This window comes from Quercus lobata, chromosome 1 (genome assembly GCF_001633185.2).
Source record: "Quercus lobata isolate SW786 chromosome 1, ValleyOak3.0 Primary Assembly, whole genome shotgun sequence".
Taxonomy (NCBI): Eukaryota; Viridiplantae; Streptophyta; class Magnoliopsida; order Fagales; family Fagaceae; genus Quercus; species Quercus lobata.
This window is the reverse complement of record NC_044904.1, coordinates 17,304,213-17,319,566: the sequence shown is the minus strand read 5'-3', so window position 1 is coordinate 17,319,566 and position 15,354 is coordinate 17,304,213. Positions and strand designations below refer to the sequence as shown.

The 15,354-nt window shown below is 37.7% G+C and overlaps 1 protein-coding gene across 2 annotated transcripts; it reads right to left on the bottom strand.

Annotated features, from left to right (window-relative positions):
- Positions 1-6,858: 6,858 nt before the first annotated feature.
- On the bottom strand, positions 6,859-14,816 carry LOC115981523 (ankyrin repeat-containing protein P16F5.05c). Of its 2 annotated transcripts, none has more exons than XM_031103727.1 (6): positions 14,669-14,816; positions 14,482-14,569; positions 8,527-8,591; positions 7,455-7,586; positions 7,330-7,379; positions 6,859-7,231 (listed from the first exon to the last, which is right to left on the bottom strand). In XM_031103727.1, exons 1-6 carry the CDS (start codon positions 14,744-14,746, stop codon positions 7,120-7,122), a joined length of 525 nt encoding a protein of 174 aa, XP_030959587.1. In that variant the 5' UTR covers positions 14,747-14,816; the 3' UTR covers positions 6,859-7,119. The 2 variants fall into 2 exon arrangements, with proteins under 2 accessions (XP_030959587.1, XP_030959597.1); XM_031103737.1 differs by having other exon boundaries at positions 7,455-7,523; positions 14,669-14,814.
- Positions 14,817-15,354: the final 538 nt, after the last annotated feature.

Below are 15,354 nucleotides of genomic sequence, written 5' to 3'. Positions count from 1 at the left end.
GGTCATTAATAGCTTGCAACCACCTCAGAACCTAAAGGAGGTCTAGAAATTGACCGGGATGACTGCTGCTTCAAACCAATTTATCTCCAGGTCAGCAGATAGGTGCAGGCCCTTTTTTCTTTTGCGGCATAAATGGAAAAGATTTGAATAGACTGAGGAGTGTGCTGTAGCATTTCAACAGTTTAAAGAGTATCTATCTCAGCCGCCCATCATGTCCAGTCTTGAGGTGGACGAGGTTCTGTTTGCTTACCTAGCGGTAACCTCTCATACGGTAAGCTTTGTTTTGATATGAGTAGACAGTGGCATCCAAAGACCAGTCTATTACGTAAGTAAGTCACTTCATGAAGCCGAGGTTTGGTATTTATCACTAGAGAAGGCCATCTTAGCAGTAGTGCATGCTACACGAAAACTCCCCCACTATTTCCAGGCGCACACTGTGGTTGTTCTAACTCAATTACCGCTCAAGTCAATACTTCGGAGCGCGGACTATACCGGGAGGATTGCTAAATAGGGCATGATTTTAAAGGCTTTTGACATCAAGTATATGCCTTGTACCTCTGTAAAAGGCCAGGTCCTCGTCAATCTAGTAGCCGAGTTTGCTGAATTTCTTGAAGAAATAGATGTGAAGCAGCATGGCGCGGGTGAAAAATCAAAATGGCAGCAACTGAATTGATCATCAAGGTGTAGATAAATCTTCTCCTTGAAAACCCTAAGTTTGTGTAAAGGAAACCTCCTCTAGATCTCACAAGAGATTAACACAAACCGCAATATAAGCAACACTAAAACGTGGCTAGGGTTTGCCTTTTATACTTAGGACAAATAAGAAACCCTAAAAACGTTTTAAAACAACTAGGGCTGAGTTGGAAAATTCTGCAGAAAAACATTCTACCCGAGCTTCGATCGATCGAGCTTAAGCTTCGATTGATCGAGCCAGACCGAAATGCATTAATCTTTTCTGCATTCAACTCGATTCCAACTTTACATAAATGCACAACTTTGAGCAAGACTAAAGCACATCTAAACACATTGTTTTGATCATGGTTTGCCAACAATACAAATTAGAGTTCTAAATACATAAAATCCTAAATTTTTAGAACCTAACAGTAAACAAAACAAGTAAAGTAGAAATAAAATAAATAACAACTCATACAAATTTGAGAAAGTAAAAATGCATATATCATTAAAACATGTCTTGGAAGAAAACAAATTACATTGCAGAAGTCATAATTACATTACAAAAAGAAGATTCAATGTTTTAAATTTATTTGAAGCTTGTCCTTGGAGTTCTTATTAGCTGGTTTATCTACTTCAGTAGGAATTGTTTTCTCCTTCTCTTTAGAGGCTCCCTCGGTAGGCATAGTAGTTGAAGCTAAGGCCTGTTCAAAACCTTGGGAAGCTGCCCCATCTTGTGGAACCTCTGCGGTCTTGTCTGAGGACGTTTCCTTTGAAGCTTCAGGTTCCTTTAGCTGCTCCTGCTGGTTGGGAGGAAGAGGGTCCTGAGGCAATGCTTCCTCGACCGGGTCAGCAACCGTAGAAGTCACCTCACCTTGAGTGGAAGGAAGGCTCAAGGCTCATATGGCTGGTGGGAAGTAAATGTTTTCTGGCCTTCTCAGCTCAGAAGAAGCTTTAACCCCGGCTCGTTTGAGAGCTTCCTCCCAAGTCTGAGTATAGTAGGTTCGACATACGGTAGGAACCTCTGCCTGGAGGGTATCCTTGGTCTCAGCTACGCCGACGTCGTAACCATGTTGTGTAGCCTCGTCCCTAGCCTTCTCGGCCTCAGCTCTCAATTTTTCAGCTTAATCCTTGAGCTTCTGGGCTTTTTCCAGTTTATTCCTGAGAGTTGCTATTTGCTCCTTAGAAGAAGCCAGCTAGTCATTGGCCTTATGAAGGCGCTGCCTTTAATCCTCGACCTGTCTCTTAGTGCTCTCTATAGCAGAGTCAGCACTTCTCTGGGCCTTCTCCTCCTTGGTCAGCTTTTTTCTTAACTCTGCATTGCTTTGATTAGCAAAGTTGAACGATTGCACAGTTGCTACACGCCTTCTCCTCTCATTGTCCAACTGCTGATAGCAAGAGTTAGTTATCTCCTCAACTCTGAAAGTGGCTTGGATAGCCTAAAAGAAAAGGGTTAGTAACATAACAAAAAAAAAAAAAAAAGGATAGCATCATACCATGCCTAAATATCTTTTGAGGTTGAGGAAAACCTCATTCTTCCTTATGTTCCTCAGCTCGGCCATATCGTTCGGGAGTAACAGAGCCCCCTCCAGAGCTGAGGTAACATGACATCCGATACCCCCATTGAAATCCCTAAGTGATGCATCATCCCTCAGGGGTTCACCATTTAGCATGGGTGTTGGAGGCCAAGCTTGAGGCTCTGGAGGCTGATTATCCCCCATTTCCACACCTCTCTACGATGTATGGCTAGTCCTTTGTTGCTATGCAGATCTCTGGGTCTCGTCCTCATGAGCAGGACGAGACTTCCCAACATTCACTACATCCTTTCCCTTCTGCTCTCTCTTCCTTTTCGGATCAACAGGGATCAGGTCTGGATGGCAAAGACGGCTGAGGAGGAGGAAGAGGAGATTTAGGAGGAGGAGGAGGAAGCTTTGGCTGTGCGGATTTCCCCGGTGCACCCTTTCTAGGCTGGGATTCTATTAATTCCATCAAACTCTTTTGGGGTTTCCTCTGGATACCCATCTCGTTCGAAGTGGTGGCTTCTGCTTGATGTTGGAAGTTAATGTCAGTCGGTATACCCTCGGGAGATTTGGGAGGAGGAGGAGGAAGCTTTGGCTGTACGGATTTCCCTGGTGCACCATTTCCAGGCTGGGATTATATTAATTCCATCAAACTCTTTTGGGGTTTCCTCTAGATACCTATCTCGTCTGAAGTGGTGACTTCTGCTTGATGCTGGAAGTTAACGTCAGCCTGTATACCCTCAGGAGTTGGAGCTTGGTTGAACACTTCAAATTCCTCTGAGGAATCTGACAAATCTACGATCCCCTCTAGACTTTTTTCTTCTTTTTCTTCTTCCTCTTCCTCTTCTTCAAGGATGAGTTGGGACGAGGATGCTCCTACTGAAGGGGTGGCGACGAAGAGTGGCCGAGTAAGGGGTGTACCTTCAGGAATGGGAATACCCTTTAGGACAACGAATCCTTCGTAGGCAACACTAATATGATGGAGCCGAGGATCGTTGGTTTTTATCAAGTACTTAGGGGCTTGAAATGCGAGAGAAATGGGTGTGTACCCAAGAATTAAGTGCGCCACTCGCAATTGACTGTCGGCTTCGTTTACATACACCTTAGCCCGTAAAATCCTATCTAAGCTCTCTTTGTTGACTAAGCTGAGCTGGGTTTTAGTAGAACGCTTATTTGCAAAATCATTAAAATGGAAGAAGATTTTGTCAGAAGCAGGGATATTGGGAAATAAAAGAGAAATACAAGCCAAGACATATAAATCTACGGCTATACCCCCACCTGGTTCTCCCTCCTTAGTCAGACAGGGTAGGCCATCATGCCATTCCCCAGAAAAGATTAAAAAGTCTTCCTTTAAGCCTTTGTTTGATGTGGGGAGGCACTGGATTAACCTTACTGCGGGATACCTAGACTTAAGGTAATATCCCTGTCCCGTCAGATGGTGTAAGTTGTATACTCAATTCACATCATGGTGGGTCAAATTTAGGTTTATTCTGTCGTTTAGAGCTTCTATACTACCCAATACCCTAAACATATTTGGGGCGCACTGTATGAGAGATAGTCTAAAGAACCTAAGATAGTTCCTAGTGATAGTGCCCATAGGAATAGTCATCCCTCCCTCTATGAAGGCGATCACGGGGATTACCACCTCTCCTGTTTTCCTAGCGCCTACCCATTCCCCTTGGGTAGCGTATCTCATGCCCATTGTTGGTGGAATCCTATACTTAACCCTACATCTTTCCATACCCTCCTCGGACTCAACTAAACGCTTGAACTTACCCATTTTCTAAGAAGTTTTGAAGAAAAATTAACAAGTTTGAAACGAAAACTAAGAGGATTCAAGGAAACTTATAGGTTTGAAAAGAAGGTCTTCGGACAAATTTTTAGTATTTGTAGATGCACAGGGAGGTGAGAGAGAGTGACAGGTTCAATGTATGAGCTCTAGGACTGTGTGATTGTTGAAAGTAAGAAAAAGAATTGATTTGAAAAGCTATTTATAGTGGCGCAGAAGTTACAAGCGGGAAAATTCGCGCTCGTAAACCTAAGAAAATCCTCCACCGTTTGATTTACATCCTACCGTTGAACGTGAGGGATAAGGGAGCCGCCAAAATTTAATGATGGCACGCTATGGACGCCGAAGCGTCAGGAGCGTGCCTTGAGCAGGTAAAAAGGCACTTGGGAGTTCGGGAAGGCATAACCATAAACGGGATGGATTGAGGATATCAAAGTCCTCCTTTCCTCCCGAGGAGCCGGAAAACAAGATTTTGAGGGATTATTGTGGGGGCCAATTATCTAGAAGGTACTATTAAAACTGTATGAATTGGGCCTATGGCCCAATCCGAGGATATTAACCAATCCGAGGATGATCAAATAAAGTTATAATGAGAATGGTATAAGAAGAAGGAATAAAGATTGTATATGATAGTCCAAAATACATCCAAGGAGAAAAGTCATATCGGAAACGGAGATCCGAGATCAGTAAGAATGTCTTATCATCCTAGACCCTCTTCAAGGTTGCATCATAACTAAGAGTCGAACATTGGATAAGAGATAAGCAAAAGGGAGGCAACAAATATCTTCAAAAGCTGCTACCTTCTCATTAAATGCCTCCCAACTAACTCTCTGGCCGCATTAATGTGGAGGTGATACCTGAACAGTGGTCAAGCAGCCTTACAGCTATTAGTTGATGGTTCTAGGAGGTGTTGAATGGGACAAGAAGGAGTTCCTAGAATCTAACTTACACGTGTATGGTGGGGATGATACTAAGATTGTAGTATATAGCATAAGAAGGTGGCCTAGAGGAGCAGCAGGAGGAAAAATCAAGAAATTTTTGTAATATTACTGTGAATTTTTGTAACCTTGTTCATCAACAAGACATTATAACATAAGCTCCTCAAGCCATGCCGAGGACATATTTTCTTATTTTGCTTGTGTTTAATGATCTTAATTCAACAACTTTTATTGTCTTTCTTTTGGAGTAAGACTAGTTTTTTCACCCACACTCTACAAATTCATTATTCGGGCTTGTTGGGCTAAAACTCAATCCTATACTGAGTCCAATCCAAATTCAGTCCCTACACTTATATATTAACTAAATTAATGTTTATTTAATATTTTTATATTATAATATATTTCATTTAAAATCTATTTTTCTTGCCTTTTGAGATGCAAATTGACTAATCAAATTTTTGTATTCAAGTCTTCTAACATGCTCTCTAGTTGTTTCATGGTTTCTAATTTTAGAACTAATATTTTTCCAATTTCGAGTTCCTTCATTACATAGTTGGCCAGTACGTTTAGACTCAAACAACTTACAACAAAAACAAAATACTTGGTCTGCATCTTTTGAATACACTAGCTATTTTTTATCATGCTTCTCCTCATTTGATAATATTTGAGTGTAATGAATAGTAGAAAAATGTCTAGTGTCATCAACTCCAAAAAATTTAAGTACAAGCATAACAAAAATTTAAGTACAGCCATAACACAAGGCCTATTAATAAGACCCACCTCCAAAAAAACACAAAACAAATCATATCTAATATCTATATCCCAAAAAAAAAAAAAAACCTTTAAGGCCCAAACAACATGAAACATCCAGGCAGGAGGCAAGCGGCCCAATCTTTTTATCTTAAGTCTTAGCAAGTAAAATGGAGAGAAAGGTTGAAATTGAAGCCAAGCACCCATTCATAAAAAAAAAAAAAAAAAAAAAAAAGGCGCCCAAATAATGAAATAATACCTGATAGTAGAGAACTCAAAACCTAGAGCAGAGGCATAGAGGCGACAGAGCACTGGGCAGTTGAGAGAGGCACAGAGCAGAGAAGGAATCAGAGAGGTGGAGAAAGGCAAGCTTGCTTGAGATGAGAGAGGCGGAAAGCAGAGAGAAAGAAGTAGAGCTGCAGAGGGAACGGTAAAACTAAAAATTTTAGGGATTTGAGTTGTTTTATTTGTTTTGATTTGTGATTGTTTTGTGATTAATCCCTTAGACTAGATTTGAAGTTTATCTGGTTGATTTTTGGTTTGTCTAGAAGATAATAATGTTATTTTTGGGTAATGATTTTGTTTAGAACCAATGTTTAACTGAATTTGCCAAAATTTTTGTTTTTTGGTTAAAAGGATGTGTCAGATTTTTGTAATTCATCTGAAACTAAATTTTTTTTTGGCCCCTACTACCCCTTCTTTTCTAAATTTTGGAGTCTCCTTCTACTTGGGGGCCTTAGGCAATTGCCTAACTCGCTTAAGGGAAGGGCCAGCCCTGAATTTCAGTATCTCCAACCCTCGAGAAAGGCTTTCAGGTAGGGCTTTGCTTCCCAACCCCAATGCCCCCACCTTTGATTCTCCTTATGCTTAGAAACAAAGGAAAGGGACCATTCCATTAACACCCCCCTGGTTTGTCCACACAAATGAGACGCTTTTCTCTTGTAAAGAACAAAAGTTCAACAAGTGTTCAAAGAGCTCTAGACACACAAGTTAGCAAAGATGAAGAAGAGGAAAGAAGTTCAACACCCTTAAATCTTTTAGCGAAAAAAGAAGTTTCCTCTACCTGCCTCTTTTTTTTTTTTTTTTTTTTTTCAGCAGTTCTGACATGATAAGTAAAGAAAAAGAAATAGATTTTCTCCTTCCTTGGCATGAAAGCACATATAGCGAGTTTGATTAACACTTGCATGATAAGTAAAGAAAAAGAAATAGATTTTCTCCTTCCTTGGCATGAAAGCACATATAGCGAGTTTGATTAACACTTGTTGGAAAGACTACTAAAAAATGCAGCAACACAGTATTGCAAAGAGTCAGGTGAGATTCAGTAACTATCAACAAAATTTTAACACTGCAAGCTTGTTATTTATAAGAGAAAGACATTAATAAATCTATTAACCAAAAATACACTAGTAAAAACTGTCAGAACTTGGACTTCAATTAGGAAAACCCCACATTAGGAAACGCTGACACCAGTGAGTTCCAGTTGTGCAACTGCTGCATTGATTGCATCAATGACGTCCATCTTACCTCCACTCACTGCTTCATCCATTGGAGTCCTCTCATAGCTGAACATAACCCAGAACCACAATGGATCATGAATAAAAGGAACACATGTTCATCTTAAAAAACTCTGACTCTAAGAAAGAGGATAGAAACAACACACCTGTTCAATTCAGTCACATTTGCCCCTGCCAAGATCAGTTTCTTAACCACCTGAAAAGGCAAACATTTGTCAATAAACCTCAAAATTGCATTATATTTGCTTCGCATTGGGACAGTGATGATTACCTCAATATGACCATTGAGGCAAGCCCAATGAAGAGGTGTATTCTTCTCCTCATTAATAGCATTAAGATCCTGCTCATACAAAAGTACCAAAAACTCACAAAACTGTTCCTTAAGTAATTTAACAATCATAACCTACAATAAGGGCAGCATTGATAAGTAATCAGTCCTGTGTAGCTCTTACGATAGATTTGAATAAAAAATGGTAGGGAATTACCAAAGCTATGCTGGTCGAGGCAGGAATGAAGTTGTAAAGCTTGATTAATTAACACAAAAGAAACCATTTGTACATATGATTTGGTTGCCAAAAGTCATAAAAAGAAAGAAATTTAGAATTGCACAACAACCATTACAACTCCCAATGTTGATCTTTTAGGATAACAAGCACTTAATCTAAATAAAATTCCCTACATTATTTTTTTCTAGAAACCATTTGGGTAGCTCTTGTGTAAATCCTTAAAAGCAAAGATGTAAATTCATCGATAGAGGGAAATCAATCAGATGATAAGTGGAAGCCGGCATGATAGAGTCCAAGGAAATAAATCAAATCGTGCTTTCAGCTAAAATTTAGAATCTAGGACTGTTTAAACAAACTCATATTTTGAAAGTAAAAAATGAATGTCATAGATCCACTAAGTTCAAATGGAAGAGATCTTGTCACATTAATTTATACATAACTAGCCAACCAAGCACAACATGTTTTTATTTTCTATGGTTTAGGTTAAGGCTTCAACTTGGGTACCAAATTTGGGGGACATAGACTAATATATGCACAGTAATTTCTGCAAATCAATTGTATGTTACAAAAGTGTCCAGAAAAAAGAAATAGTTAAAGAACATTCATTAAGAGCTGGTAAATTCTAAAAATGGCATTGTACAATATGGCAGTCAATGATTAGTTTGATGATAGAATATTGGACCAAAAGCATTGCCACCAGGTTTAACAAAATGAATAAATCAAAAGACAACTTGTAAGTTACTATCAAATATCAGTCTAGTGAGGATTTTAGACTCAGAAAACGATAATTAAAAAAAATAAATAAAAAAAGGAAGGTTTTTCAGATGGCTTACTCACCACTCCTCTGTTAATAAGATATTCTACAACGTCAAGATGTCCATTTGCTGCAGCCATATGAAGTGCTACAATCGAATATCAGCAGGACTTGTCAAAAACAGATTGAAACAGGATGCGCAGAATAAACAGATCCAGCATAAATAAAGCATAAAATACTAATATCTTGGAAAACAAAGTTTTGGAATCCAACTTAGCAAAAAAAGGGCAATTTTCCAAGTTTTGGAATTCAACTTGCCAAGTTGCCAAGTCTTGAATTAAGGAGTTTTTCAGGCTCAAGGGTGATAACAAGTCCAGTGATTATCACCATATCTGATATCACTCATGAGAGCAACCAGTGATAATGCGAGGGAGGGAGTCAAATAATATCTTGCTTGAAAAGGTAATTCATAATGTAAGCACTAACATGCCAATGTTAAGGCAGCTTATTTGGAATAACACACAATCATGCCAATGCAAATATGAAATTTACACATAATTAAAGAACTTTTTTTTACTCATATAAACTACAATTCACTTATTATTGTAGTCAAATGACTATTTAGCACAAGTGCATAAGTATTATAGAATCAAATACGTTTTGTAATGGCTATCATAACTAAATAATTTGTGCCTTTTTGTGTGTTTTTAATTAAAAGCTGAGATAGAAACAGTGAGAGACACTCTAGAATTGAGACATTCTTATATACCCAAGACTAAGGAATGTGATTTTGGTTACATCACAAACAGAAAGAAGGAAATAGGCAAGGTTAATGTTAAAACGATAGTAAAGATTAACCATTATCAGACTTATATAAGGAAGCAAAAATTGAAGAAAAGGCATTGCTCATAGAATTAGAGGTGGATAGATGAAGTGGAGAATTGCTCATTGAATACTTATAATTAATCACTTGGCTAGAAACACTTCAACGTATTAAAACTCAAATCTAATATCCCACACTCAAATTGAACGCTGCATAGAAGGATTTTGGGAAAATGAGTGAAACAGATAAAGATACAGACTTGAGAATAATACAAAGTTGGTTTAAATGGTTTGCCACATACAGTGAATATGTACAATGTTTCCAAGTATGCTCCTAGAATGAAAATAGAAGGTAGAGGGGGAGTTTACAAGTATGCTCCTAAAATGAAAACAAAAGTTGGAGGAGGAGGAAATTGCGTATGTGAGACAAATAGATCACAATTCAACAGAAAACATAACCCAAACTCAATAAAATTGCAGCCAATGGCCTTTGGTGTAAATGACACCTCCATCCCCATAAGTATGGGATGGAGGGTAAAAATGGGGTTTGAATCCCCTCAGGTGCGTAAGTATATCACCTAGAAACAAATCTTCAATCAAATTGCCAAAAGATAATTATCTGTTACCAACACCAAATAGTAGTAATAAGGCTTTCCAAAAATGATATGGAAATTCTAGACATCTACAAAAGGGCTACAGGGGAAATTCAGGCATTTAAAAAACAAAATTCATTTGAGAACATCAATATTCCAATTTTTTTTTTTTTTTTTTTTTGATGAGTAATAAAGCTGTATATTCAAGAACAGTACCTCATGCAAAAAGTCATAAGGCAAAGTTAAAAAATTATAGAGAAAGAAGATAAAAAACAGAAAGAAAAGATACTAATTACAAAGGAGAGAGCTAAGGAACATAGGTAGAGAATCACTAGAGGTGAGTCCCCAAACCCTAGACCAGTCAAAAAGGAAGCCACTAAAAGAAACCAATAGCTGGTCGTCGGAACTTTCCATGTCCTCAAACGTCCTTCAGTTTTGTTCCCTCTAAAGATACCACATTAAGCATAGTGAAGCTAAATTCCAAATGCTAGACGAATGTTTTCCAAGCTAATTCCACCAACCAAAGAGAGTATCCACAACTGATCTTGGCAAGACCCATGAAATCCCAAATGATCTAAACACCAAACTCCACAACCGGTAAGCCTTACCACAATGCAGTAGCAAATGATCCACCGTCTCCCCATTACAACAACACATAATGCACCAATCAACAAAGCCCATCCCTCTACCCCTCAAATTGTCACCTGTAAGTATCTTATCCCATACAACAGTCCACACAAAAAAAGAAACATGCTGAGGGGCCTTAACCTTCCAGACACCTTTCCAAGGAAAGATAATGGGCAATGGATCTCTTAACTTATTATAAAACGATTAGATATCCAAATCTCCATTCTTCGTCAACTTCCATCGCATACGGTCTCCATTCTCAGTTGGAGGTAAATTAGAACCCAAAGTACGGATAAATTCATCCACACCGCCCATTTCCCAATCATTTGGTCTCCAAATGAAATGAACATCCCAGCTTCTCCATTCTCCTATCCCCAACCATTCAAGAGAAGAGACTACTGATGTCTCTTTATTGGAGGCAATACCATACACAACCGAAAATGTCAATTTAAGTGGAGAATCCCCACACCATTGATCTGTCCAAAGCTTCACTCTATCCCCCACCCCTACCTCAAACTGAATATTTTTACGAAAAACCTCCCAATCCATTCGGATGCTTTTCCACAAACCACATCCATGTACCCCTCTATCTAGCTTGGAGGTCCATCCCCCCCCCTTCTTCCCCAAACTTTAGAGCTACAACCCTTCTCCAAAGTCTTTATTCCTAGTAAGGCTTTATTAAAAGTAGTTAATTTCCTTACTCCTAACCCACCATTTTCTAGAGGTGCACACACCTTATCCCATCCCACCAAATGTATCTTGGAATCCCCCCATAAGAAATCCCTTTGCAACCTCTCAATTTTATTGGCCATGTGCGTAGGGATAGTAAAAAGAGATAAAAAGAAAGTCGGAAGACTAGATAATGTACTTTTAAGCAATGTCAGTCTTCCACCTTTTGACAAATACATCTTTTTCCACCTAGCCAACTTATGCTCAATTTTCTCCAAGATAGGATTCCAAATAGTAGGGGACTTGTGGGACGCCCCCAATGGCATACTGGATTTAAGTTTCGCCAATGTTATTTTTGTATTTTATTTTTCTCAATTGAACATATAAGGGCCCAAACAACCTTCCAATATGTAAAAAAAATTTGTGCTAGACACCAGATACAATATCATAGAACACAATAAAGAATACTACCACATGTTACACAAATGAAATACAAGGTTATCACAACTCAAAATTTGCAATATATTTTACCTAAGAAAATTAAATTTAATGTGCTAATACTATTTAGCTTCCATGACTAGGAGCACCAAAATTATTTCAGATTTTATTCTTGAATTTGGAACTAGTTTTCTTTTTGAATTTGGTTTTAAAATTTTTGAGGATTTTATGGGATTTAATTGTAACATAATCAGAACTTTCCATTATATTTTATGATTAGAGAATGATTTCTCTTGTTGTTCGGTGGTGATGCCAAATAACATTAGGTGGTGAAGCTTAGGATTTGTCCTGTTTTTATCTACTTTTTCCTTTATCTCAGTTTTCCCACCACTGTCCTGTATCACTCCACTTACTTTTTGCCTTAAATAAATACATTAGCTCACCCAAAACCAGAAAATTTTCCTGCTAATTACCATAGTAGCTCACAGTTGTACTTCACCTACGATTTTCATGCTCTACAATTTGCAGATCTCCTACAAAGATCACAAAAATAGTCTCCAGAACTCTAAACATTCTCAACACCTCTTGGCAAATAAAGGAAACTATCCTCTTTCTTATGAACCCATAGCAACAGGATCCCAATGATTTCAATCATTCTAGTTCCCCAGTACTACAGTTGCGCTAGTGTCCTAGTGTGCCTCCAGAGCCAACTGCTGATAACTTGAAAGGGTGATGGCAATACCACTGTGGAGGAAACCTTGCAGTGCAAGAGGATATCTTTACTGGCATAGATAGAATTCTTCATACTCAAGCTTGCCCTCTCAGATCTTATCATGTTTTCTATACCAAATTTCCACCCCATAAGGTGTTAAGAAAGAATCTCTTGGAGTTCCAACTTCCAAGATCAGTGATGTGATGTCAATGACTAGATCAAAGTAAACATTGCATGAACCAATTCATTAGACTTCTTTAGACTAGAATTTTGGCCATTATAAAGACTTAGTTCTGGACCCTACTGATGTATAAAGACTTAACACCTTGTACATATGTCCCAAAAGATCTAAGAAACTCAAGAGTCAAAACAACCTTTCAAATATCACTCTTATGATCTACTGTATAGACTAAATCAGATGAAATGCAATTGCTGGAAATCTATAAAAGATAACAAACAATATTCCAAATTAAAAATCAACATTGACCCCTCTTCAAAATTCTGCAAATCATGCCCGTATTAACTGCCAAAGTTTGCAACCAATCACCTGTAAACAAGAACTAGCACCTGGATGGAGCAGAACACCTATCAAAATAAAACAGATTTTTAGCTTCATCAAAAGGGCCACTGGCACCACACTTCGCTCGATTGACAAACTACAAAATGATAGACCCAAATACACTTTCTGCAAAGCATTTTGTCATCATTTTCTTGAGCTTTAACTAGAAAATATATAGACGAAGAAAAATTAGTTTTCTCTTAAATTCACTTAAATTTGACTCTTTTTTTCTCAAACAACAAGGTAGCTGAATTTTTTTCCCCCCTTTTTTCCTTCCTTTTTATGATAATGTAGCTGACATACGCAATTCTTCAAGTTCTCTCTAAATATGTTTTCTACATGTCTTGCATATGATAACCAAAATCATGAAATGTTGAATTTATGTTCTAAAACACAGATCTTGTTTTATGAGAGTGTGTATCATCTCAAACCAAGCAGTCTCAACTTTCTTTTTGAGAAAAATGCGTAACATGGGAAAATAAGGGACTCAAGCTCAAAGCAAAACCTTTTATGTTATTAGCAGCCCCTGTACCACTATATCATGTTAACTTTCAAACTTTATACTACAATTAATTGCTGTTAATTTATTGCAAAGCATATCATCTAATTGAATTCGCCAGTCTCACAATTCCATTCTTGTTACAAGCTGTAGTTACTTGCATTCTGCAATAAAAAGCTTCAACCCCTTGCTTGTCAGAAATCCACAAGGTTGACCCATCTTACAGGGGAGAACTGTGCAAATTCTATCAACTTCAAACATATAGCCAATCCTCTCATTCCTGCGAATTTCTAGGTTATGGGTTCACCTTCATTTAGAAGGAGCATACATGTTCAACGTCAAATAATTCACCCTCATCAATATAGTAATCTTCATTTCATAAATATCAATAAAAGAACTCTAAGGCACTCAGATAGTTACTTAACTTCTTGAATCAAACTTGAATAATAAACCTAAAATCAGATAAATGGACCACACTTTAGGGTAATTTTAGAGGTTGTAGCCAAACGTGCAATAAGGAGTCATTAGTCTCATTGTTAGAAAGCGAGACTCTCATGGCTGATATTTTCAACCTGCTTCAAGCTAGGATGACATGACTAATCAATCTTGGGCTATATGGTCTATTATTCTTCGTCTTCTTCTTATGTTTACTTACATTCAACAAAGGTTGAATCTTTATCTGAAGGAACTCCATTTCCAACAATTCGGAACCTCGCTAACACAAAAATTAGCTTACTGAAGTACCAAAACAAGTCTTCTCACCTCAATGGAAGACAATAGATTTTACAGTTAAACTCCAAATCAATCCAACAATGAAACCTTTTGTCGACGTAACTAAAAAGATCATCATATTCTTTCTCACAAAAACTCTATTCCTATACACACAGAAAAATTCACGCAACAATCAAACTAAAAACAGAAGAATGAAAAAAAAAAAAAAAAAAGTTTTTAATAACCACAATGGTATATGAGTATTCAATTTGTTTATATAGGAGAGGAATTTTCAAGATTGGGAACACAATTTTTAAAAAGAAAAAAAAGAAAAGAGTAAAGCAGGTATTAAGACATGTTCATAGTATGAATAATGAGAGAATTAAAATTAAGGTTAAAAGGGTGAACCTGTACGGCCAAGGGAGTCCTTGGAATCGAGAGAAACACCGGAGGATGCTAAGCTTACGACGTCGTCAAGATCATCGTATCTAGCGGCCTATAAGAAAGTGAAAGTTGTTTTTGTTTTTTGAAATGAATAAAATATTGAAGGAAAGATGAAAGTATAATAATGAAGTGTGTGTGTGAGAGTGAGTACCTCAAGCAAAGCCTCGACCTGGTCCGACGTCGTTTCGGATGATGGTTGCTCTACTACTGGATTTGCCGCCGTCCCCATCTTCTTCTGCAAATCTCGCGCCCGTTCTCCAAAGACTATCACACTACACTCTACATACACGCACCGAAAACAGACAGAACAAATAACGGATCGGTTCGGGCTGGATCAGGTTTACCCGATTCTGTAAGGAAAAACCCAGCCCATGGTCAATGCCCACTTTGTCTTTAGTGGGCTGTACTACTAGGCTGCTTATAGCCTCATGGGTTTTTTTTTTTTTACAACCTTTGATGGACTTATAACTTGTATTTATTGAAACAAGGAATAAATAAGTATATTGATGTATTCTATTCATAAATATATTTTGGTGATTTATTTATTTATTTTTTTTTTAATAATTTGATAGTTACAATAAGGAGGAGAGATTCGAACCCCGAATATTTTGGAGATATCAAGAGGTGTTAATCAATTAAGCTATAAAGTGAATTAGTACACTTATATATGTAATTATAATGATATCATGAAAAAATTCAAGTTATTATGAGAAATTAATGTAAATGATGATTTGGTACCCTCATGTCGTTTGTTTTTTTTTTTTTTTTTTCTGAGTAAGGGGGAGAGTGCACAACCCACTTTTTAATATAGTAAAACTTGCAGATGGTTTAGAAAGC

Bases quoted from the DNA above. Each gene is read 5' to 3' on its own strand.
- LOC115981523 (XM_031103727.1), bottom strand. From the start codon at position 14,746: ATGGGGACGGCGGCAAATCCAGTAGTAGAGCAACCATCATCCGAAACG. The intron at 8,592-14,481 runs GTTCACCCTTTT...ATTCGATTGTAG, and splicing joins GGACTCCCTTGGCCGTACAG to CACTTCATATGGCTGCAGCA. The intron at 7,380-7,454 runs GTAATCATCACT...TTGCCTTTTCAG, and splicing joins GCCTCAATGGTCATATTGAG to GTGGTTAAGAAACTGATCTT.